We start from the raw sequence: 25,417 nt of genomic DNA, 5'->3' as shown, positions 1-25,417 counted from the left end.
AAGCAAATAATTGAAGGAGAGAGAGTTCGGGCGGTGGCAATGAAGCCGCCGCCGCCTCAGCCACCGCCAACGAACGTGTTGGATTTCCCATCCGTTTGCCAGGCCGGGCCCGCCGGATAAGATGAGCAGATGGATGCGCCATTCGCTCGGCGTCCCTTTCGACGTTGGAAGCGGACGCAGCGCATACGGACGTGTTACTGTCGCACGGAATCTTTGTTTGTTCTGCAACTTTTTGACTAGCTCGTCGTAAATGTACTATTTTGCCCTTTCTATTTCCTTTTGAATTTTTTTATTCTCCCAGCCTAACGCTGTTTGTTTGTTGTTGGTGCAAATTTATTATTAGAGGTTGAAGCAGGGGCGTAGCTAAAACAGAGATGAAGAAAAAAATATATATATTTTCTTGGTTAGTAATCTTGACTTAATTTTGGTGAGCTTGGAAATAATACAAATAAAGCAAGGTAAAATAAGATATGACTATTTTATTATGTTAATAAAATCTTAAAAAATATTAGAAGAGAAACAAGATAGGGGGGTTGATGGCTACTTGATCTTGTTGCTAGAAGAGGATAGCTTACATTGTTGCTTGCTAGAGAAGAGAAAGGAGAAGAAAAAAGTTCTTGTGCTTCAGAAGAGGAGAGAAAAAAATTATAGGTTTACTAACGCTGGAGAAGACAAGGAGAAGAAGCAAACTAGGAAGAAGAGGAAAAAAAATAAAAGAGAGAAATGAACAAAGGGGTGGCATACGGTACAGTTAAGATGTAACATGTATAGGAAGAAGAGGGAGAAAAAAAAATGAAAAGTTTCGTAAAAAATATTTTAATTCTTTTTAAATCGTTCGAACTCGTTTAAACATTAAACTTAATTCGGTCATAACTCAACTTCAAATCAATTCCAATTTGAACCAACATAACACTTATCTCCATATTTACTCGTTGAATTTAGTTCAAACTCGATTCAATTTTAATTTAACTTCCTTACTTTGTGTCCTACGATTTAGTTCATCCGTTTATTATTATATATTTTATTTTTAAAATTTAATACTTAACCTTTCAAATCATGATATTTCCTCGTAGAAGTGATACCAATGAATAACTTAGTCATGAACTTTATAAATATATTATCAATTTTAATTTTCGACATTTAATAATGATATATAATAATAAAATGTGAGAGGGGCGATAACCGTTTAAACTATTAGTTATCATATTAAAAATTACTCCTACTATCGAATTTATCCGTTGAATGAAAAAGATCATCAACACTAATTGAATTAAGTTCATATATCTAGATTAATTAATAAAAAAATATAGATGATTAATCATGTCCGAAAGAGATGGAAATAGCGTGTTGGGAAGGTGACTTTATTATTGACTAAGAGAAAACTCTAGAATGGAGAAGAAAATGACGCCTAGCACTCCTCCAGGATATTCCTTCCCGAGCACCCCATCAAGAGAGCAAAGGAAACGTTAGAGCGAGAACCAAGGAGGGGGTTCTAACACAAACCCTTCGACGCTCAGTCAGTACGGTAGTCAAATGAAAAGTGAAGAAAAAGATAAACAATACATACGTGCGTGCAATGTAAAGCATGAGGATGTTTTTTTTGCGTACTTGACCAATGGTAATAACCCCTTTTATGTTGGCTCTCATAACCTCCACAATAATGAGATAACAAGAAATATTTGATGTCAGAATATGTATGGTGATGGAAGATATACAGTCTGAAAGATGTACAGTCATCCTCCAAGGAATCGTTCATTATCGGTATATCACTTCTTATAACTTCTGTCATTAATGAGACAACTAAGAGAATATGCTATTAGAATAGCAGGTAATAGAAGATGTATAGTCACCCTTCGAGGAAGACTTTATAATACGTATATGTTATAGCAACAGAATATTAATCTTTGACAAATATCTGTTATTCTCTGACGTATTGTTGTAGCTCCTTGACAATGTTGTCCACTGGAGGTAGTTCGACCGACTTAATAGTTGATCGGCTGTATAATGAGAGACTGACAATAGAAATGGGGAACTAAGTCTTTTAAGTACGATCGATTCTTAGATCGACTAAGTTTGTACTGAGAATTACCTCATACATTAGCCTTATATATAAGTGGGGGCGTTGAGCCTTGTAAACCTGACCGACATTGTGATCGACAAATCATAGTCTTGAAAGTCTGATCAGCTCTGGAGCCAACTGACCATATGCTGAGAATTACTTCAGTGCTATAGAATAGATAACTATGTCTTGTAAATTCGATCGGCTCTCAGGGCAACCAACCATATGCTGAGGGATAGAGAACTATACCCTATATTAATGCTGAGAGATGAGGAGTTATGTCCTGTAAGTCCGACCGGCCCTTGAGCCGATCGAACATATACTGAGAGTTGTATTATATGCCTAACCGTTGCGGGAGCTAACCAGGTTTATTCGATGTGCCTTGGCACTGAGGTATAAAGCACTGAGGTCCTTAAGTCCGATCATCTCTGAAGCTAATCGACTCCGTACTAAATACCTTAGCGTTGAAGAATGAGGAGTTGATTCTCGATGAGAATGACTTGACCATCTATTTATATTCTAACCTTGATTGTCACCTTAATTTTGACTATCATCTTATCTTAGAGTTTGACTTCACCTGATCCACTCATAACTATTTATGAAATATACTAACAAATAAAAATATAAAAGAAAATATTTATAAGAATATACATTGTTAATTATATTTTACGCAGGTAAGTAAAATGGGATCGGGAAAAAAAATTTGTTATTCCATATTTTGTAATATTTTCCTATAGCATTTAGTAAAATGAGACAAAGGGATGGGCGGTGATGGGATAAAATAAATTGTGATACTTAGTGGTTGGATTAGAGATAATGATTCACTAATTTTTTTCACTTAAATTATATATATTTTTTTGAACCGTTGTTTTTAATTTTTATGGTGATTTACGAAGGAGACGATGATCGGAACGAACACTTTTAATATTTTTTTACTATTAAGTAAAAATATGTAAGAAATGTCATTTTTATGATTTAAAAAAAAATAAAGCTGGGCGTTATTATAATTTTTGTCCATGATTTTTTACGGTACTCCAATAATTGAAAATAATTATTTTACTACTTGCATGGCTTATATTTAATAGGCTATAATTGACTATGTTCTATTTGAATGGTTATATAAAAATAAAAAAAACTTCCTTAATTATTAGAATCATGAATACGTCTCCCCATTTTAAATTATTAAAATAACATCCCTTATTCATAACATATAAAATTAAATTAGCTTTCAAATTTAATTTAATAAAAAAAAATACTACATACAATACACTTTTATATATATTTTTAGCAATGTCAGTAAAATCAAATTTAATGATTGTATATTGTAATAGTTAATTAATAATTATTATTTTAATTATTTTGAAATGATTTTAATTAAAAAAATAAGAGAAGTTTTAATGTTTTAAAAACGAGGGGCGATCTTAACTAACGGCGCCCTTTTTTTTTAATTAATTTATTTAGACGGGCATTAATGAAATTTTAAAAGAGGAGGGCAAGGTAAGGAAGTCGGAGCTGTGTCACGCGTACAAGAAGAAATGATGTGGACCCACCAATCAATAAACGCGGCGGGTAAATTATTGGTGGGGTCAGGTGGGTCCCACCCGGAACACTTCCCAAAATTCCTTCCTTTGTGGTTTAACCTCCGAACCCTCTTCTTCTTCCTCCTCCTCCTCTTCTTCCTTTGTTAAATTAAGCACGCGGATATTTATAGAGCCATCCTTCCACGCCATTGATAGGTAGAGTACCGGAGGAAGAAGAGCAAACCAAAGGAGAAGGAAGAAAGATGAGCAACGGAGGCTGCGGCGTCGGAGGAGGAGGAGGAGGAGGGATAGCGACGCGGACGAGGGTGGGGAAGTACGAGCTCGGGCGGACCCTCGGCGAGGGAAGCTTTGCCAAGGTCAAGTACGCCCGCAACGTGCAGACCGGCGACAGCGTCGCCATCAAGATCCTCGACAAGCAGCATGTCCTCCGCCACAAGATGGTCGAGCAGGTTTCTGCTCAGTCTCCCCTGGCTTTACTGTTTCTTCTTCCTTCCTATACTTTGAACGAGAATTTAAAAAAAAAAACAAAAAAAAAGGCTTTTGCGCAATTCTTTGTTTCGTTCTTATGTTTGAACTTTCCTTTCTTCTCGTGCGATGAATTGCGGGGGTCTTGTTATCTTATTATCGGTGTTTTTGGTGTTTATGGGAGATTGAAGTTTAAACTTTATACATCTATAAAACCGTTTTCTAAGTGCCATTTTGGCGCGGTAACCGTTTTCCTTCGATCAATTGTAAGTCTTTGTTGCCTCTGGCTAAATTTGTGAACGTGAGAAGAGATAAAACCGCAAATATGGGATGGTTGATTGCGACCCTGAAAAATATGAATTTCATACTAGTTCTCGGTTTGATTGTGTATTCATTTTTTATTCTTCATTTCCATGTTGGTCATGTCTAATTTGTCTTAGCAAATGGAAAAAATCGATTCATTGTTGCTGTTTAACCTCGTTTATGGCTTTATGCGACTGAAAAAGAATTACTATTTTTTTCAAACAAAATGTCAAAATAATTCTTTTGCCCAAAACTTATAAGAAAGCTAATTTGTATTTAGGACCTGATATTTCTTACATTTTTCAATTCAGATAAAAAGAGAGATATCTACCATGAAGCTGATTAAGCATCCAAATGTTGTCCAAATTCATGAGGTATCTCAAATATAGATTATATGGACTCTTAGAATATAATCTTGAAAAGTTGGCTTGCATTTGGTATCTTTTCAGTGTTCTTGTAAAGTATTGCTTTTAACTTCATTGTGACTTGAAGCTGATTGCTGTTTATAATGTTTGATGACTTTAAGCTATCCTTCTGTGTGCTCTAGATTTGTAGATGGATAGCATTAGGTCCTAGCTTGGATCTTGTATTCTGAACCTTCACATTCAAATATACTTAAATGTTTATTTCCTATGAAATAGGGATTCTCATCAAATCAGCAGACAAAAAAGTCTTTAAAGAAAATAGTTCTAGGACTCATTTTCAAGTGAGTTCATAGTCCTAGATCCATCACCAAGAAAATGGTTTACATGATGTTTTTCTAATGAAACATCTCTGCAGACGGGTGCAGTTAATATGGAAAATTAATCCACAGCTAGTTGTTTGCATACTGAACCAAGCTAAGCAAATTTCACTTTGGTCAAGGGCTTGCTTGACCTTCTATACACCCACTGGAGTGGGGGACGAAACCATTGATTTCTGATAACAAATTGTCAATATGCAGTTGGTCAAGAAGTTTTTGGGTGAAGCAACCTTCTTTTTGTTTAAGGCTACTTTTCTTGGTACAAGGAGCCTTCTTGGTTTGTAGCTTGATAGGAGAAGGGGTCAAAGCTCCAGGGGGTGATGGGGCAGGGGGATTCCCCTCTTCTAGATAAATTCGTCTCAAGGGGAAATTCCAAAAACCCAGTTGGATTACCGAGCATGGATTTTTATTAGTAGTCCTTTTCTCATGTATGCATGATGGGCCATCTAAATTGGTTATGAGAATGTTTTATTATATTGCACATAATTTATTGGTTTTCTTCCTGCTAAATCTTGTCTACTTCAGGTTGCATCCTGAGAGAGAGTTCCTTAGCATGTTCCTTCCTTAAATTGCTTTTCATGTTGCTTTTTTTGTGCTTTCTAGTTTTTTTTTTCTATCCAAATTTGTAAACATCTACTACTTTCTCTTTTGGTATCTTCTTCCCTCATATTTCTTGCTTCTTCCCAGCAGCTTTCCCTTTCACAATGGAAGCGTGAAAGGCTGCTTGAGCACATTCTCTATTTTGTTTGCATGTTCCATTTGGCCACATGAGTCGGTGAAGACACAAATAGTATGGTTTCTTCTTGCACTCTTCTGAAGAAAGTCTATTGTTTTCAGTATGGTATTGTGCTATACATCTCTGGTGAAGACCTGAACATAAAAAATGTCCTATTCTTAATTTACTATTTACAACAAAGGATGATCTATAGTATATATCTCCAGTGAAGACCTAAACATAGGAAATGCCTTTTTCTCAATTTGCTACTTACAACAAAGGGTTGAGTTGTGCTATCCATCTTTCCTCTAGGATCCATGAGTGCTTGCATTTTCCATTTTCTCTGAGTCTATTGGGTGTAGCGTGCTATGGTTTGCATCACTTTGAGAAAAGTTCACTTAAGAGATTTGACCCAATATCTATCTTCATGCTGGTTTCACTTTATCTGTTATTTATTTATACTCTCTTTATCAATGTGTTGATCAAAGGTAGAAGTAATCATTGGTTGCATGCTCTATCAAAGATTTGGTTTCACCTATCTGATTATTATGTTTTAACTTTCGTCATGGTCATGTGTCAGTTTCATGTTTTGCTTGTCAGAACTTTCTTGTGTATATAGCTACTTGTCCATAGTTTGTACTTTTTCTCCAACTTCAGGGTGAGTATTAAAAGTATTAGAATTAAATATGATTACTGTTGTTGTGGGTTTAGTCACACATTGGTATTCATGTTCTAATAAAAACAACAATTAATGTAGGCATGTGCCATGTCCAAGTTGCTCTAATCCACAATAAAGTGCCGCATATAACTGATTTATCATTTAACTAAACTTTGAGGTTTTGTTACTAGTCCAATTTAGCAATCAATCCATAGTCTTGCATGACATCGGCAACTAATAGAACCATGAAAACACGCCACATACATAGTTTATGGATCATTTGGATGATATTTAATGGTTATTGTAACCACATTATTTTTAAAGCATAGTGTAAATAATGGTTAAATTATTATCTTTGTGATATTTGCTATCAACTTCAAATTTTAGATAACTCGTGCAGTGTTTTTGAGGAGATAATGTAGTGGTACATTTGGTTCATATTTCTCTTATATATGAATCTGAGTCTAGGATCATCATGATAGGTGAAGTAGGCTTGATCAGATACACACATCTATACGTGGAGCAACCAACTTGCTTTTAGCATCATCATTCATTCAAAGGCAGACCAACCCTTGACCATATATCCTTTACAATTTTAGCTGATTACATTTACATACTAACGTGTATGAAGCCATTAAGATGTTGTTAGATGCATTTACACTAAGTTTAGGTAACCGCCCATACACTTATCTGTTTGTATATATCTAGTAGTGATCTTTTATACATAATCAACAAATGTCATGCACAAAATGTGAATGTCTATGCTTTATATCTTGGATGAAATAAAGATTCAGCTCCACCAAGAAGAACCAGATATATCTAGTCCATGTCTCTTAATATTCTGAAAGCATATCTGTTACATTTTATTTTTTAAAAAAAAGATGTAAAAAATTGCACTAGTATGAGACTATCTAATATTTGTAGATAGTTATTTATTTTTATTAAAAATAAATGTACTTGGATCCACTGAATCTATTTATTTTTCCTGAAAATATTGATATATTTCATGGCCTTGTTTCAGAAACTGCAACAACTTTGTGTAAAGTGAATGGATTTGTATCTTGAGAGTATTGATTGTCACCTTAATTTCCCAGGTTATAGCTAGCAAGACAAAGATATACATTGTTCTTGAATTAGTTGATGGAGGCGAGCTTTTTGACAAAATAGTAAGGATTTTTTTATATCAAATGTTTACCATAGTCCAGAAAGTTAGATGCAGTATTGCAGATTAACAACATAATTCACATTTTCATTTCAGATACATTGTTGAGACTAGAATATTGGAACAACTAAAAGTTTTAAGTAGATGTATTTCAGTAGGAAGTCAGTTATCTTCTTATTATTGACAGATCAAATTTCTTATATCTAGGTCAACCATGGAAAATTAAAAGAAGACGAAGCAAGGAGATATTTTCAGCAACTAATCAATGCTGTGGACTACTGTCATAGTAGAGGTGTATACCACAGAGACCTAAAGGTCTGCTCATATACACTAATTTTCATTTAAGAACAAATGATTAGGATATGCCATATACTGGATTTCTTGAAAACGTGTTTCTTGGTTCTTCAGCCAAAATTAATGAAACTTGATTGATTTGCAGCCAGAGAACTTGATTTTAGATTCTTTCGGTGTACTTAAAGTTTCTGACTTTGGTTTAAGTGCATTTGCCCCACAAATACGGGTAAGTGATTTTGTTGGTAAACCAGGATTTTATGTATGTTTTGAACCAACAAATCCTGGTTTACCGGGAATTCCCATGGATTGACTTGTTTATCCAACTTAGTTCTTTTCACTTGATTTAGTCCAATGTTATGTAATCCTATATTTGTTTGGTTGGTTAGGAGGATGGATTATTGCATACTACATGTGGAACTCCTAACTACGTTGCACCTGAGGTTTATCTTTAAATTTGTCTTCTTTCATTGATCACATTTTGCAGCTTTGTTACAGTAAACAACTGGAATCTGCTAATGGTTTCAGGTCCTCAATGATAAAGGCTATAATGGTACAACCTCAGATGTATGGTCATGTGGTGTAATACTATTTGTTCTAATGGCTGGATACTTGCCCTTTGATGAGCCGAACATCATGAATTTGTATAAAAAGGTAAAAATGTTATATCAGTAGATGCATCATTGTTTTTCTTATCAATAAGTCCATATTTCCCTATTTCTGAGTATCATCTTAATTCACCTAAACCACAGATCTCTAAGGCAGATTATTCATTCCCAGCTTGGTTCTCGTCTGGTGCAAAGAAACTTATTGCTCGTATTCTAGATCCAAATCCTCTAACTGTAAGTTTTGATTGTATTACTTTCCTTTGTTTTTCAACCACCAAATTGAGAAGTTACAGTGACTACTAGTATGTAAATGCAAACTTTTTTTTTGGCTTTGAAACTTAATATCACCTTGCTCTTTTATCACAGAGAATAACAATTCCAGAAATTTTAGCAGATGAATGGTTCAAGAAAGGATATAAGCCACCATCTTTTGAACGTGGTGAAGATGTGAGCCTTGATGATATTGATGCCGTCTTCAATAACTCAGAGGTAATTACTAAACATAAATGAGTATGTTTGCTAGTATAAGTAGAGCTGTCAAAGAGGTTGATATGTTGAGTTAGGTGCGCAATGACGCCGACTTTAGCTAAGAAAAGAAGATTAGTTGGTTTGACACCTGGCATGTCATGCATGTCGAGCCACCCACAATGTAACTAATTTTCTGTAGTGCAATTTATGCTTGTCCAGGCATCCATGGGCCCAGTCAGATGCATGCTCGGCCCGGGCACAGCCATTGACACCTCTTTGCAAGCAATTTGTTAATTTCTGATGTCAAAATGCAGATAAATCCGATAATGATTACTCACAATTACATTTTTTGGTTTATTGTGTTATGTATTTCAGGCACATCTTGTAACAGAAAAGAAAGAAAAACCAGAGTCAATGAATGCCTTCGAACTCATTTCTAGATCACAAGGTTTCAATCTGGGAAATTTGTTTGAAAAGCAGATGGTACATTCTACTGAGCCTATTGCTTGCCATATGTTTGTTGGACATTTTTTTCTTTGATTTTATTGCAAAAGCAGCCAAATGGATCCATTTTTTAAGTAAACCAAGTTATGGAATCTTCTAGCCATGGATTTGGTGCCTCATCTAATGTTTTTCAAGAGAGATTGGTGTGTAATTTTAGTATCTCCTTTTCGACTGAACTGGAAGATATCTCTTGGGTCGATAGGCAATTGAATTGCATTAAATCATTCTATATGGTAGTCCTTAATTAAACTTGCCACTGTCATTTTACAATTTGTTTCACCTGCAGTTGTGCTGCTTATCGAAGGATAACAATATCTCCTTGTTGTATACAGGGTCTAGTCAAAAGAGAAACACGCTTCACTTCTCAGCATCCTCCAAATGAAATCTTATCTAAGCTAGAGGAGGCTGCTAAACCCCTTGGTTTCAAAGTGCGCAAGCACAATTACAAGGTAAGTTCACATAATGAACTATGATGCCTACTTTTTTAAACGGAGACTACATTGATGCAACTGTATTCTGAGCTAGCTTATTGCTACTTTTCTTCTGTCAAGATGAAATTACAAGGTGATAAGTCTGGACGAAAAGGGCACCTTTCTGTAGCGACAGAGGTAAGTAAATTTATTAGCCTCTCTTTGTTCATTTAACTATTGGCGTTCTGTCTGTTGGGAATTTGAGATCCTAATCATTGATGATTACCACAAAGAATTTAACTTAATTCAGCCAAATCAAGTCCTATATCCATGGGCAAAAGAAGATTTTTTTTTGTTATCAAGAGAAGTAAAATACTTAAGTTCTCACCATCCTTCAGTTGCCTTTAATCAAGATCAATTGCAGTACCATCCTTCATGAAATTATTAGGATTGGTTTAGCCCCAAGTTCAAGGTTTTGTTATGTACACGTGTGATAGGTCAAAATTAACAATGAATACATAACATTGCATTGAGTTAATTCGTACATGCAACAGATTTCTTCTAAGCTACATTAATGCTCGAACCATACATTCTCTGGATTAATCGATCCATAATAAATACACACATTTGCTGCAAATGAAGCAAATGTATGCATATCTTAACCTGTAAACTGATCATTTATTTCATAGGTACGTTTTTTTTTCCTTTTTAAAAAAAAATTCCAAAAGGAGAGGGGGAAAATGTACTTCATACCTACTGAATCCTAACATAATTATCCTCCAGGTTTTTGAGGTAGCTCCTTCTCTTCACATGGTCGAGCTTCGTAAAACGGGCGGCGATACATTGGAATTTCACAAGGTATGCCAAAAACTAAAATTGCATTCTCTTTCACTTCATTTCCATGTATAATCACAATGATCATTTCAATGCAGTTTTACAAGAACTTCTCTTCAGGCCTCAAAGATATAGTCTGGAAGACTGAAACTAGCACTTAGAAACCAAATGGTTTTGCGGTTACATTTATAGCTAGATGCCGTGATGCCGTAAATGTAAATCTACTGATTCTGTTGGATTTTCTTGTGCTTCTCAATAAAACTTTCGCCTTGATATATAGTTGTTTTGTTTCTTTATAACCAAATGAAAAGTTCCCCAAATGAACCGGCTTGCATATTTCATTTCCATCTTCTTAAAATATATTTATTGATCGAGTAAACTAAAGAAATATATTTAAGCAATCAACTCAATTCTAATTGTCTCTCTTCTCTTTTGCAAACTATTTAATTCTCAAGATACTCGACCAACTAGACCATCAAGGCCTTTTCAATTAGATATTGGTCGGCATTTCTGGGGAAGCCAAAGCATGATTCATCTCAATTTTTTAATGTTGAGGTCGAAGAAAGATGAATAAGCTAGGCGAGAGCATCACATCATCACTTATCCAACCATTCTCTCTTTCGTTAAACATCAACCTAAAGAACCACAAAGCTCTCTTTGTAGGCCTAAAAAGTCTTTCACTAATCATATCTCTCTTCTTTGTTTTCACTAATTGAACTAGTCAAATCCACTAATTGAACTGGACAAACTCTAGTTAAACAGCCCAATTCTGTCTTTCTTTTCAAGCATTGCATAGAATGGAGCCATTTGGATCCGAAATATTTCAAGGAATAAGGTTGATTTATTATGTACAAAATAATCTGATGTGTGAGGACAGCTGAAGCACATGTATATTTTATTTAAATGATAATTGTTTTTTTTTTCTTTTGGTTGGTTATGAATATGTCCAAGACTACAAATCCTTGGATCTGTGATGGGATCTGAATTAAAGCAGAGTGGGAGACTCCAGCTCAATTGAGTTGGGATGATTACAGACAAACACATTCCATGTCACACTCATTTCCTCTCCAAAATTGTCCCACTTTGTCACCTTTCTCACTCATAACAACTATTATATATACCGATTCAGATTTGCAAACAAAATCTCTAGCCTTGAGAATTTTTTTTCACCAACATCATTAACTAGAGTTTACGTTTTAAGGTCACTGTTGAAGATTTCTTCTCATTTAACAGAAATTATGTGTGAAACAGTTTATTGCAGGATCTTAATGGTCGATAACCTCTGAGAACAGGAATTCTGATTTCAACTACAGAATCTAACTTGAGAATGGCCCTCGTTGCTCTGCTCTACCTGAGCAATCTCCTTAAAAATGTCGATTTGCGCCTGATATTAACAATCAAAACAAACTTCATACATCAAACGCAGAAGAGGACAGATTAGAAATCTGATTGGCCGCCCCAACTGAAGCCTTTACCTACTTGCATTTAATTCCAATTGGCAACTGAAACAAGCCATCTCCTCTCAGGAACTGTGGTCGCTAACTGAGTCACACAGCATTGGAATACTTTTCAGTATTTTGATGATAAAAAGTAAAAAACTGAGACTGAGAAAATCTTAGGATTGTTTTTTAATAATGCCTGTTTTAATTTATTCCCGTGCGAGGACGGCAGCCCATCATCATGCACATCTTAGCTGTAGTGTTTTTTTTTTTCCTTTCTAATTTTTTTTATTTATCCATGCTCGAAGATTTAATTATGAAACAAGTAATTTCTAAGCTCAGAAGGTATATTTAGATAATCGTGTCCGTGACGATTATCAGAGACTTTCTCCTTCACTTGTCGCGAGCCTACTGGTTTCTGAGCCCCATTTAAGCGGCAATGCGGGGCAGCTCATCACCATGGAGTGCCATGCTTTGAGGAGGGCGATGATTAGAACCACGAGGGCGTAGCAAAGGAGGGAGATCGATCGATCGATCGCTGTCCGCGGCATAAATTATCCGACGGATCGGAGGGACCAGTTGAATGCCGTTCAAAGAGTTCTTCGCTACTATTGTACGCTGAATTGCTAAATTTGGGGCTTTTCTTCTTCTGTTCGTTGATGTGAATTCAACGTTGATGAGTTGCAATATGCAGCGCCAAGTAGTTTTGCGTTGAAGGAGAAGAGTATGAGCGCGCAGCGGAGGAGGAGCAGCTCCTTCATCGGCCTAGCTGGATGCGGCTGCCGGAACTCCAAATCGGTGGCGGTCTCGTCGTCGAGCTCCGACGCGAAATCTACGATTGCAGCGGCGGCGGCGGCTCCGGCACAGCAGAGGGCACGTGAGGCGACGTCGTCGGGGGAGACTCTCACGATGACCTCGCCCTCCACCTCCTCCTACTGGGATCCAGAGATCAAGGTGGTGGAGAGCTCCGCCAGCACGCCGAGCGTCTCCGGCCTACTCCGCCAACTCAGCGATCTAGAGCAGGACGTGGCGTCCTGGGCGCAGTGCACTCCGCCGCCGCAGCGGAAGCGGCAGCACAAGCGTAGCTTCAGTGAGGGTGGCGGGCGGCGGGTGGAGGAGGAAAGCGTGGCTGTGGTGAGGGAGACAAAGGACCCGCTGGGTGAGTTTCGGAGGTCGATGCTGCAGATGATCGTGGAGAAAGAGATTGTCGACAGCGAGGAGCTACAGGAGCTTCTCCGCCGGTTGCTCACGCTCAACGCGCCGCAGCACCACACCACCATCCTCCAGGCCTTTGCGGAGATATGGGAGGAAGTGTTCGCCGGCTACCAGCACACTCCGAAGCTCCTCCACAGAGCCACCGCCCCGAGACTTGCAGCTCCCCGGCGAGCCTAATGTCATACTAAATTTACATTCTCTGAAGAAATTTAACTGTTCGAAGGATTTCTTACAAGCCAATGTGTCGATCACATGCAGAGAATACTTGTTTCAGTTAAAGGAATGAATAGGGAAGTGATGTGAATCTATTTTGCAGAGACTATAATGGATGAAATGGGTTTAGTTGAGTGTGTCCTCCTGGCAGTGGACGTGGTGGGTGGGGAACGATCCGACAAGGAGATTCGCACTTGGCATTCTGCAACCTCAGGATTGGTCCGATCGTACGCAATTTTGTGTAGGCTTTAGCTGTGATATTTGCTTGCTAGCTACTGAGGGAGACAGACCAGCTAAGGCCGTACTCAGACGAGGCTTGCAAACAAATCAAGAACTAATGATTAATCTTGCAGGTACAAACAGTAGTTGAATGTTAATTAGCAACTAGTAGCTTGTCAGCGCGGACAGGTTTAGGTTCCGACACTTGAGAGCCATACCCGGCCAGTAACTTCATCTGCATGAATCGAACTTTTTAAGTTCATGACAGTGATAGAAATCTAATGGAGCAAATGCTAGGTTGATTATGCTATAGATCCTAACTTCATCCAGTGTAATGTCTCCAGATGTGTTGATATAAGATAGTTCACGAGCTTATGAGATTTATAGATATATACATGCAAAAGAAAACCGAAATTTGTGGACACGGCAAACATAAATCAGATACTCCAGAAAATAAAAGAGATGTAAGTAATTCCAGTCACCCGTAAGGTGTTTGTAGCAAACAAATATATCTTTACGACATTGAAGAGTTCTGATGCCAGCCAAAGTACCAAAGTGTTCGAGGAGAGTCGATATTGGGATTGTTTTTATGATTTAAGAATTGTCACGCAGGTTGCAATACAAAGACAGAGATGACTTGGGACTAGATGGGGATATCAATTTCAAAGGCTAAGATTAAACAGCTACGCTGTATTGTAGCAGTACAGTGATTTCACCAACCCAAATACAATTTTCTGAATTACTGTTTCAGGTCAAGCCACAAGTTTATTGCTACTTGTTCTAATTTGTCTACAGACTTATACATTAAGTAAATCAACAACTTCCATGCAAGGAAACCAAACAATAAGCCCAGTATTATAACACTACTACCACTAATGACTTGAAACAACCATTAGCATATACTCAACCTTTCTCTCACTTATTTGGTGTCAATTCTATAATTAGAGTCCCACGTGAAGGTAGGTGTTTGAGACTCTGTAACTAGAATCTTGGTTTTCTTAAAGCGAGTGGTTATTATCACTCCCAACCATGTTTTATGCATTTTTATTATCTTACATGATTTGGATTAGAATGGACCTGTAAATACTGGTCACATCCCAAGTCGTATGGCCCCAAATAAATTAAATAAATAAGCACAATTATAGATACCAAAAAGAGCAGGGGAAACAGGACCACCATTCATTCATAATTTGATCAATAAATAGTGGTCAATAATTCAGCCTAAATAACTATATTCTAACCGGTGCAGCATTGTGACATGGGCAAATGGAAATGCTACAATCAATGCTCTAACATAAAATCAAATACTAAATTGAACAAGAACGCGTGTAGTCACAGCCAATCATGTATGAACAAACTACCCTACAAAAATGATACAGATGCAAGCATGCAACCAAGTCGTGGCAGTTGTACTTGACAAATAATGGAAGATACTTACATGATCTTCAAAATCAGGGCTAGTCAAATTGATGGACAGATTCCTCATTAACAATAAAGCCTAGAAAACAATTGAAGTGGTTAGCCCTTCCTATAACAAATTAGAGGAATACATATCAAAATTTTGAGTAAAAAAAGTGAAGAGGATTTATTATTTTTTTTCTTTTGAAATGAAGATCAATTAGAACATATCTAAAATGAAGGACACCAAAGAAGCTACTAAACAACAATATAATTTCCCAGATAAAAAAAGCATGTGGAAAGCAGATTTTACAGAATTAACATTACAGTATTTGCACCAAAAAAAAGCTGATTGTAACATAAAAAATATTTAGACTCCATTTGCTTAATGTAAAATATTTCCAGAGAAGAACACTTTCAAATAAAATGCTCTCCAGTATCCTAGTTTAGTTGTGAACAACTTAAAACAACTACCGGTGTTTGCTTGCAAATATGAGAAATGCAACAGAAAAGCGACACGCCATATTGACATTTTTATGTTTATTTAGAAAATTAAATATTCATGATATTATTTTGTATTTTAATTTAGTATTTTAAAATTGATTACCATTTTATTATTACATTATTTATCATAATTACAAAACATTTATTGGAAATATTCAATAATTATTACGATATTATTATTAATGCATTATTTACTAGTACTATTAATTTTCTATTAGAAGGGGAGCTTTGGCGCAATGGTAAAGTTGTTGCCATGTGACCAAAAAGGTCACGGGTTCGAATCCTGGAAATAGCCTCTTGAAAAAAGTAGGGTAAGGCAAGGCTGCGTACAATGGATCCTTCCTCGGGACCCCGCATGGCGGGAGCTTCATGCACCGGGCTATCATTTTTTATTTTTTTTTACTATTAATCTTCTATTAACAACATTTTAATATTTATACCATTTTATTTATTATTATATTCATAATGAAATAATTTTGTAATATTAACATAATTTATTGCATTAATTATAAAGTTTAATTTTAGAATATTTCACTTAATATTAATTATTTATTAATACCTACATTTACATAATATATATTTTTTTACTTCATCATTAATAGCTATACTATATTTTAACAATTTTTTATAGAATTATTTGATAATTAAAATTACTTTGTTAGTAAGATTATATTTATAATTGATTTATTTTACTCTTTTTAATAAATAAGTATTTTAACAATTATATTACTTCTATTCCATTATTTCTTTATTTTTTTTATCACTTTTAGTTAAACTATATATCATTATGAAATTGATTAAATTATAGTTAAAAAGTTAACATTGGCTTGACACAGTTAAAACTTAAAAGTAATTTAAAACATTTAAATATTACTAGAGGTGAATCATTGCATGCTGTGTAAAATATTTCAATATTATTTTACTTTATAATATTTTACAAATTATTATCATCTTTTTTTTGTTATACAAAAAAGTTATTATTATTTATTCCCACCCAACATTAAATATTTATGATCATGTTCCATATTCTTTTTATAAATGTTTTAGAAATTAAATATCATTATAGTAATTATTTTAAACAAGACATTATTTTATTATTAAATTGTATGATCTCATAAAGAATGATGCCATAGGCACAGAAAATGACCTTCCCTTTACAAGAGGAAAAGTCTTTTCCTAAGACATGATTTCACAGAAATCATTTTTATTTTGCCATAGCCTTCTGCTATCTAAGAGCATCCACATCAGCTACCCTATCCAAAGATTTTACCCTAAATTTTAGATAAGATAGCTAAAAAACCTTTGCATCAGCTATACCCTATTCATTCCCTAAATTTAGATTTGATGAATAGTGATTCTCTAAATTTAGGGAATGAAATCTCTACCCTAAAAATAAAATAATATTTCTTTTTAATCTCTCTCCTTCCACTCAATCTTTTCAATCTCTCTCCTTCCACTCATTCCATAAATATAATAATAAAAAATAGAAAAAAGAGAAGAAAATAATAAAAAATTAAGGATGATGGAAATTTTAGGGTAGTTGATGTAATGTGTAGTGAAAAGTGATTGTCTAAATTTAATAAAGTGAGTCATTTACCCTAAATTTTAGATATAGTAATAGGGAAACTGATGTGGATGCTCTAACACTGGAAAATGCAGTAAATGTTTCAAGCAGCTTAACATTTTTCCAGAAACAAATGGAGCCTTAACATGCAATTTCATTAGGAAACTAGAGCGCTAAATACGCAGAAAGCGCAACGAAAAATAACTAATTCCTTTCGAGAAGATCCATACGAAGGAAAACCATATACTAAGTTTTGTTAAAGGGAGTTATCTTTGTTGTGTAAACACGAACTCCCGATAGCCTGGATCTCGGCATGATCAAGTGTTCACGCCTTTCGGTATCCACACGAATAAGTCTTCCGTCCGTCTCACGAACTCAAGAAGTGTCAAAGAAAATCAACCAAAAGTTGTGCTAGCAACCTCTTTGGTAGATTTCGGCCAAGAGTGGAAGAAGGAAGAAAAGGAGCAAGAACACAAAAGTCTCTTCATGAAAATGAATCAAAACCCCTTTTGTACTCATTCATGAAATTGTCTTAATGTCAATTGCTTTAATTGACATTAATATTTGTCTTCATCCAATACATCCAATATATGAACAATTCAAAATTGACCACTCTTCATCCAATGCATGATCAAGTCTAAATTAAACACTCCTCTTCCTTCATGAATTCAAATTCATCAAATCACTCAATGAATCTAATTCATTAATCATCAATCCGAATTGACTTAATGAGTCTAATTCGAATTGGACTCAATCCAATAGTTAGATCCAATTTAGTCTAACTCAATGAGTCTAATTTGAATTAGACTTAATCTAATGATCCATCATATGAACCATCTCCAAATCAACTTGTTATTTGTGTGTAACCCAATAGGTTCTCGTAACATTGACAATGTCTCTAAAACTATTTTACATACATAAACAATGAGTGACATCTAACAAGGCATCATTGCTACCCAAGTGACGAGAATGTCGAGATCCAACCTAACCTTTCCGTGTCTATCATCTTGTATGACTCAATCCTTCTATCCTTAATATCTAGATTGATCAATGAGGCATAGACTGTGTCATCCTCTTATCAATCTTTGTGTTTCTTGATCTATAAGTAGACACACTCAATCAAATAAGCTCAATATCACATATTGACTCATTTAAGCATGACCATGCATTCTTATGTCCTACTAATCAAGGGGTCCATAGATATCGCTTTCATCATATGGAAGGGATAGATCCCATCTACATCACTCACATCCCTCCGCATAACTTATTGTATACCCAGTGATCGACTTTATAGTCCACCTTGTTACAGGTGACGTTTACCGATACTAAAGTACACAACTCCTTATATAGGGAATCGTAGTGACTTCAGGTTTATGGACTATTCATACCAATAGTCACATGAGAATGTTTATGATACTCATATAACGATCCATGAAACATTCTCATGACGGATCATTCAGTACATATTTTCTAATATATACCCATGTGTCAACATGATATCTCATATCCATGACTTATGAGATTAAGTCATCTGTTAACCTACATGCTAGTCCCAACGCATTAATATTGTCCTTGTATATTAATGCTTGATTAGGAATAGTTAAGAGTAGCGTTCTATATATCTACAATATCCCACTATCAATTTAACCAATTGATATGCTGTAGACTAGAAGCTACTTCCCTAAGACATTATTATACTTATTCATTCGGCACTGAACTGAAGTAAATATAATAACCAATTTTTCCTTTTTATTAATTAATAAAATATAATATAAAAATACCCTATCAATCATCTCATATTAGTACTAGGGCTAATACTAACAATTTCTTCATTGATTATTGAGCATTCTATGGATCAATAACACTTCTTAATGTATATGCATGGACCATGGTCCCTTCATCTCTTTTCAAAGTTTTAATAAGTTTAAGATCATGAGATAGCTTTTCTGATTAAAGCAAACAAATTTCATAGAAACCAGATTTTGGTTAGTTCCAGTTCTCTAAATAGTGATCCAGTTTTCCTTAAGAGAATTAAATTTATAACAAAGAAGATACTATTTATTATCAATAAAATTTTTAATCTCTATGAATGAGTAGAAATGAAAAGATAGCTCAAAAATTTTCTATTGTCCTTTCCCTGCTCCTTGTCCTCTAACTTAAATAGTTTTGGATCATCCATGAGAGAAATTGCAAAACCTGGGTGGAGAAACCTCGCCACAATCTCTCTTGCAACAGAAAATCAGAGTACAAGAAATACAGCAAGAAGTCAAGAACAATATGTATGTAAAACACTAGTTTGCTTGCCTTCTCGTTGATGAAGCGGCAACTTCACGGATGCCAACCACATCGCTGAATCGCTTGGAAACCTAGCGAGGCTCACCAAGCTTGATGACAAAGCTCGAGATAGCAGAGGAAGAAGATATGCAGCTAGCCCTCTTATATGAACATGCGAAGAAGACGAAGGAGATCTGGCCTTTCGCGGCTAGGCTGACCGATCGAGCATGGCCGATCGGTCCAGAAAATCTGATCGATGCGGGCCGATCGGGCCTAGCGATCGGTCGGTCCCAACTCTCCGAGAGTGGTTGCTGAGTACGATCGGTCCGCACCGATCCTCCTATTCCTTCTCCCATTCTTTTGGTTACATCGGTCACCGATCGAAGACCAGAAGAGTCGATTATCAACTGGATCGGTCGTGACCATCGGATACCATATACCGGATCGGTCGGTGAGACGATCCAATTTCCCAAAAACCTAAAGCCTTCCGATCTAGAGCGAGCTACCAAGCTCTCTCGACCTAGTCAGGAGAGCGAGCCAGGACCCTCGTCCGGTCGGGAGCGACTGCAACCCCTCTCGACCTAGTCCGTAGAGCGACTCACGAGCCCTCCGACTTCGTCGGGTCCGAGCGAGCCGAGTCCTCTTCAACCTAGTCCGGACGAGCTCCAGGCCTCTCCGACTCTATCCGGTCGGAGGCGAGCTGGGCCTCTCGACCTAGTCGGAGAACGAGCTAAAGCCCTCTCGACTCCATCCGGTCCGGAGCGAGCTCGAGCCCTCTCGACCTAGTCCGGAGAACGAACTACCGAGCCCTCTCCGACCTCCCATGCCAAGCTTCCATACTTGGACTTTTCCCTGTGCAAGCTCCCTCTTGGACTTTTCCGTGCCAAGCTCCCTGCTTGGACTTTTCCTGCCAAGCTCCTGCTGACTTTTCCGTGTCAAGTCTCCATACTTAGACTTTTCGCGTGCCAGCTTGGACCTTTCCGTGCCAAGTCTCCATACTTGGACTTTTCGAATCAGGTCAACTCAATGACCAAAGGTTGCACCCACAATCCCCCAAGTTCCTATTCTTGTCAAACATCAAAATACAACTTCTCTATTCTTGTCAAACATCAAAATATACCTCGAGTCAGGTCAACTCGAGTCGGGTCACCTAGGTCAACCTTGACCTAAGGTTGCACCAACAATTATTCCATATCATGTGTTGGTGAGCCTAACCGTTTGACCAAACAAAATAAAAATATGAACTTTGATCAAGAGAGGTATCTTTAAGCTAGATATGCACCACTCGGAGGACAAGTGTCAAATGTAATTGAACCTCATGTAAAAGATGATCAAGCTCTCCATTTAGAAGGTTAGTGATGATCAAGTTATTTCCGGTTTATTGGCATAGATTTGCAACTTTGCTCGTACATCATTTCTAGCTTCGATAATAATCTTTAATGATATACCAAAACTGTCATCCCTCGACTTGCTTCTACATACCATCCCTATTAGCAAATGGTGCAAGTTGACTATCAATAAATGCAGGAAGCTACAAACTTGCAGTTAAATACAATAAAAGATGAATTTCATAATAATCCCATTCTTCAAAGAAAAGACTAAAGGGTAATTAGGCAATTAGTTTTGATATATGGAAATAATGCACTAACCTATTAGATTTGCAAGGAAATGCAGTGACAAAAACAAATTCTATAATAACTGTATTCTTTAAAGAAAAGAATATATAGGTCATCAATTATATAGTATGCAATAAGTAACTAAGCTTTCATCCAAAATAACATTGCAAGGATATCTCAGATCTATTACATTCTGCATTTTACTTAATCATAGACTTCCAGATATGGACATGTTTGAAGCCACTGTTGGATTCCAACTAGGTAACAGTCTTCGTGATGATAAATACATATATTGGATACGGAAGTCCTTCACACAATAAAGAATAATTAAGCAGTCCTTCATGCAACAAAGAATAATTAGGCACACATAGAGGCATACCGTTTCAACATCAACAGGATCCATCTCCTTTAGCTTCTGTAAATGCCATCTTGTACTTGGATCAAAAACACTGCCTAAGAAGTTGTATACCTGAACAAAATCTGGCATGGCTTCATATAGAAAGAGAAAAAGTTTAGTTAAAAGTCAAGGTTTATAATTTGATATCGTGAAATCATAAAGACTCAAAGCAATTTATAATCAACTTGACCCATCCAGAATACAATTCAAATTATATTTATGAATTCATCTAATAACATTTGTTCTTTCCACCTATTCAATATATAGTTTAAAAGGTTTATACAACACTGTTATGGTAAGATGAGTACAAATCTCTAGTAAAGGCAGAGGAAGACCAACGAAAACTCTACTAAATTAAAAAAAAAAAAACTAAATCGGTTTGAGCATTGCTATTGACATAGCCATCGAGTCTTATGGAAGAATAAGAAATGTGTAAGCCACCCCCAAATAGTTCAAATAATGCTTAAGACTATAGTGAAACCTATGGAAATTTCAAAATTAAGAGTTTCAGCTATCACTAATTCTACATCATTAATTGTGATTGAGGATCTGTAGTTCATGTACTACTTTTAGGAAACTCACCTTTTCCCCGTGTGGGATTAGAAAGTTTTCTCAAGGAGAGTAAAATTTTGATAAATGTGAAAGCTAAGACCTTGGACGACTAAGTTGGATGAAATTTACATAGAACCATCTCTAAATAATTATAAAAAAAACACACTCAATCAACTTCACAAAGTTCAACCCAATTATCTAATTCATGCATAAAATTACTCACCCTGAAGTAATGCTATTTGGTTTCCTTGCTTGCTTTTTTCACAGCTTGCTTGGGATGCACAAGGGCTTTCAGTACTGCTCAAACAGCAATTCTCAACTACAATAACTCCTGGTTGTGTACCTTCTACATATCAAGAGCCTTGATTAAAATATTAATAAAGACTTTAGACACTATCAATGACCATTATCTATTGTGTTATTTGTAAGAAAACAAGAACAAAAAAGACAACTATTTTTAGATGCAATGCGTAGAAGAATTAAGAGGGACCACTGCCTAGGAAGAGAAGTGTGCACCAGTGCAAGAGCTCCTGAGCAAGGACGATGACTTGGTCCCATAGACATAGCCTTGTTCATGCAAATGTGTAACTTGAAATGGTTTTGGTTGAGCTATTTGAGGAGCTGCAATGTTTAGTAATACAATATCAAAGTATCTCCTCGTGAAAGAATTTCCAAAAACATAGTAATGTCTCTAACCATTCTTAGACGTCTTTTGTGGATATGGACGAGCTGCTTTACGCTTGGGCCGAGGTGGTGGTACATGAGCAACAGTTCCATTCTTTTGGACCTTTAAGAAGTACTTCTGTGCGTGACTTCTTATCTACATATATAGCTGCTAATCTAAGCTAACAAATTGCAAGAAAATATGACTAACTTAAAATACCTGAGATGAAACAAAGAAATTGAACACTTCATCTACGGATGAAAATGCTATAAATATATTATGGGAAAATCACTTGAATTGATCATATAAAGTTTATGATAATTACAAGGTTGCTAAGAACATAAGATAATCTTCTGTAGAACATTTTGAAACCAATATTTCATAGGAATTTCTAAACATCCATAGAATTTGCAATTTATAAGTCCTTGCACTGTCCAAAAATTGCAGTTTGTCTACAAGGAAGCATAACCCTGCATACAAGTTCCCATTTCCCTACATATTCTAATGAAAACAAATTATGAATAAAAGGAAAGGTGAAGTAGAAATGAGTATATAGAAAAGCAGGAAATCATGGGGAAGAATTTTTTTAAAGTGCTGATTCTTGTTCTCATTTTTGGCCCAACATAGAACTTAATACATCCACGCTCAACAATGTATTCAAGCTATCTAAGCTGCATTGTAACATTTTCAAGCTTATATATATATATATATATATTTAGATCTAATAATTGATCAACACATTCAACTACATTACTCCCACAAAATTGTCATCTAAATTACCTGGATAACTGTCTTTGAGCCAACAAATGCTTCTATTTTTTTCCAGTCACGATTCTCCGAAGTTTATAGATATTTTCATATTCCCCTCCAAAAATTAGCTCCCAACTCCATTAGGTTATTGTGTGGGGTCATTATCCCTTTTCATTTATACCGTGTTCCCTTGCTTCCCCGAGTCTTCTATTTTTCTATTATCCTAAGAAATCTGAACCAGACGTTTTTCTCCTCCAAGCCTGGACGGGCTCTGCCTTCTTTGATAAAATGTCCTATTCCAACAAAGGTTGGAAATCTCACTACTTTTATCTCCGACTCGTTCCTCCTCTATCTTTTCTGATCGGCTGGCAGATGGAACTGCCCCTGTGCCAGGGCTGGGTGAATTCCGCTGGGAGCCGATCTACCTCACTGCATCCAATCTCCTATCTAGCTCCGACATTCAAGTTAGATGGAGGGCGAAGGAAAAAGATGAAGAGCAATGAACGATGATAGTGTAGTTTAATGTAGTGTTGTTTTGCGTACCTGTGCCATTAGGAGGAGACCCCTTATATAGTCTGTTTTCCCTCTTTGCATGAATATCGATGCATTGCTAAAATAGAACCAATCATTCTGACACTTTATAGCCTTTCCAAAATTGGGCCCACCACGCCTACACTTATAGAGTGGAAACTTCCACCGTGCAGACTATAGAGAGAATATTCCCTTGATTCTTTGACAACGGTTACCCAAGACGCCAAAGAGGGATATTGGGGTTTTGGGATGACGAGTCATACTTTAACGGTGAGCTAGCCGAGTCCCCTCTGTTGTCTAGTAGGACATTGCTCTTGGACAAGTTAAGTCAACTGCGAAAGATTGACCATCTCGAGAACTCGGCATTCAATCGGACAAGAGTACGGTCGAGCCGTATGTCTAGAAGCTCCGATCAAACCGTGAGGACTCGATTCTCCATTGAGTCAGGAGGACCCGGTTCTCAATAGAGCCAGGAGGACTCGATTCTCCATCGAGCCAGGAGGACTCAGGCTTCAATCGAGCTGAGATGACTCGGAATCAGATCGGATAAAGATCCGATCGATGGGAGTGCTCAGCCGACCATGCTAAGCCCCGAGTGCTGACCCGTCCTTAACTTTGACCATCAATTCAGCTAGCTTTCTTAACTTCGACTCTAACTTCGAGGCCGATCCTATTCGCCGTATCAACAATATGGAGAGCAACATGGAAAACATCTGCATCTGAATAATATGGTGGATGAAAAGAAGGACAAAAACACATGTAAATCAATTATAATACTATGATGAGTGATATGTGCATGACAGTATAGTTACTAAGGCTACATTTGGTAGAGTGTAATCTGTCTTGTAATGTAATCAGGATTACATTACAAGGTTGATTATTTTGTTTGGTTTAATTTTAAACTTGTAATGTAATGTAATATGGATTATAAAAGGTAGTGAAGTTTTGTAATCTGAATTACAAAACAAATACTATATAATCCGATTACATTACGAGGTCTCCGTTTAACCAAAATTTAAATGCCGAATATACCCCTAGTCCATCGTGGTCGCCGCCCACTGTCATCGACGGCTGCCGCCCACCGTTGTCGACCGCCGCTGCCCGATGCCGCCACCGCCCGATGTCGCCGCTGTCACCGCCACCCGCCTCTACCGCCGCTGTCGGCGGTTGTCATCGTGCTGGTTGCCGACAATTGTCGATGGCGGCGGACGGCGGAGGAGGCCAACGGCGGTGGCCGCAAGCTCCGGCAGAGGTGCAACGACCGTCGGTAGAGGTCGCAGGATATTTTTGTCATTTTATAATAATACGAATCACATTCCTT

At 36.7% G+C, this 25,417-nt stretch overlaps 3 protein-coding genes across 3 annotated transcripts; 2 read left to right on the top strand and 1 right to left on the bottom strand.

Moving 5' to 3' along the window:
• Window positions 1-3,672: 3,672 nt before the first annotated feature.
• Window positions 3,673-11,039, top strand: LOC122023590 (CBL-interacting protein kinase 9-like). The gene is made up of 14 exons (XM_042581779.1): window positions 3,673-4,049; window positions 4,680-4,742; window positions 7,578-7,649; window positions 7,853-7,960; window positions 8,085-8,165; window positions 8,326-8,379; window positions 8,465-8,590; window positions 8,689-8,778; window positions 8,911-9,033; window positions 9,388-9,495; window positions 9,849-9,965; window positions 10,068-10,124; window positions 10,710-10,784; window positions 10,859-11,039. Exons 1-14 carry the CDS (start codon window positions 3,843-3,845, stop codon window positions 10,919-10,921), a joined length of 1,344 nt encoding a protein of 447 aa, XP_042437713.1. The 5' UTR covers window positions 3,673-3,842; the 3' UTR covers window positions 10,922-11,039.
• Window positions 11,040-12,483: 1,444 nt separating this feature from the next.
• Window positions 12,484-13,734, top strand: LOC122023592 (transcription repressor OFP8-like). The gene is made up of 2 exons (XM_042581780.1): window positions 12,484-12,812; window positions 12,894-13,734. The coding sequence occupies exon 2, from the start codon at window positions 12,926-12,928 to the stop codon at window positions 13,589-13,591; it is 666 nt and encodes a 221-aa protein (XP_042437714.1). The 5' UTR covers window positions 12,484-12,812; window positions 12,894-12,925; the 3' UTR covers window positions 13,592-13,734.
• LOC122025145 (protein REVEILLE 6-like) lies at window positions 13,623-24,535 on the bottom strand. The gene is made up of 8 exons (XM_042583911.1): window positions 24,515-24,535; window positions 23,596-23,649; window positions 22,848-22,971; window positions 22,668-22,772; window positions 22,375-22,497; window positions 21,582-21,691; window positions 15,285-15,344; window positions 13,623-14,081 (listed from the first exon to the last, which is right to left on the bottom strand). Exons 1-8 carry the CDS (start codon window positions 24,533-24,535, stop codon window positions 14,001-14,003), a joined length of 678 nt encoding a protein of 225 aa, XP_042439845.1. The 3' UTR covers window positions 13,623-14,000.
• Between the last annotated feature and the right edge of the window lie 882 nt (window positions 24,536-25,417).

The sequence above is a fragment of the Zingiber officinale genome, chromosome 9B, assembly GCF_018446385.1.
Source record: "Zingiber officinale cultivar Zhangliang chromosome 9B, Zo_v1.1, whole genome shotgun sequence".
In the NCBI taxonomy this organism is placed as follows: domain Eukaryota; kingdom Viridiplantae; phylum Streptophyta; class Magnoliopsida; order Zingiberales; family Zingiberaceae; genus Zingiber; species Zingiber officinale.
This window is presented reverse-complemented; position numbering and strand designations above follow the sequence as displayed.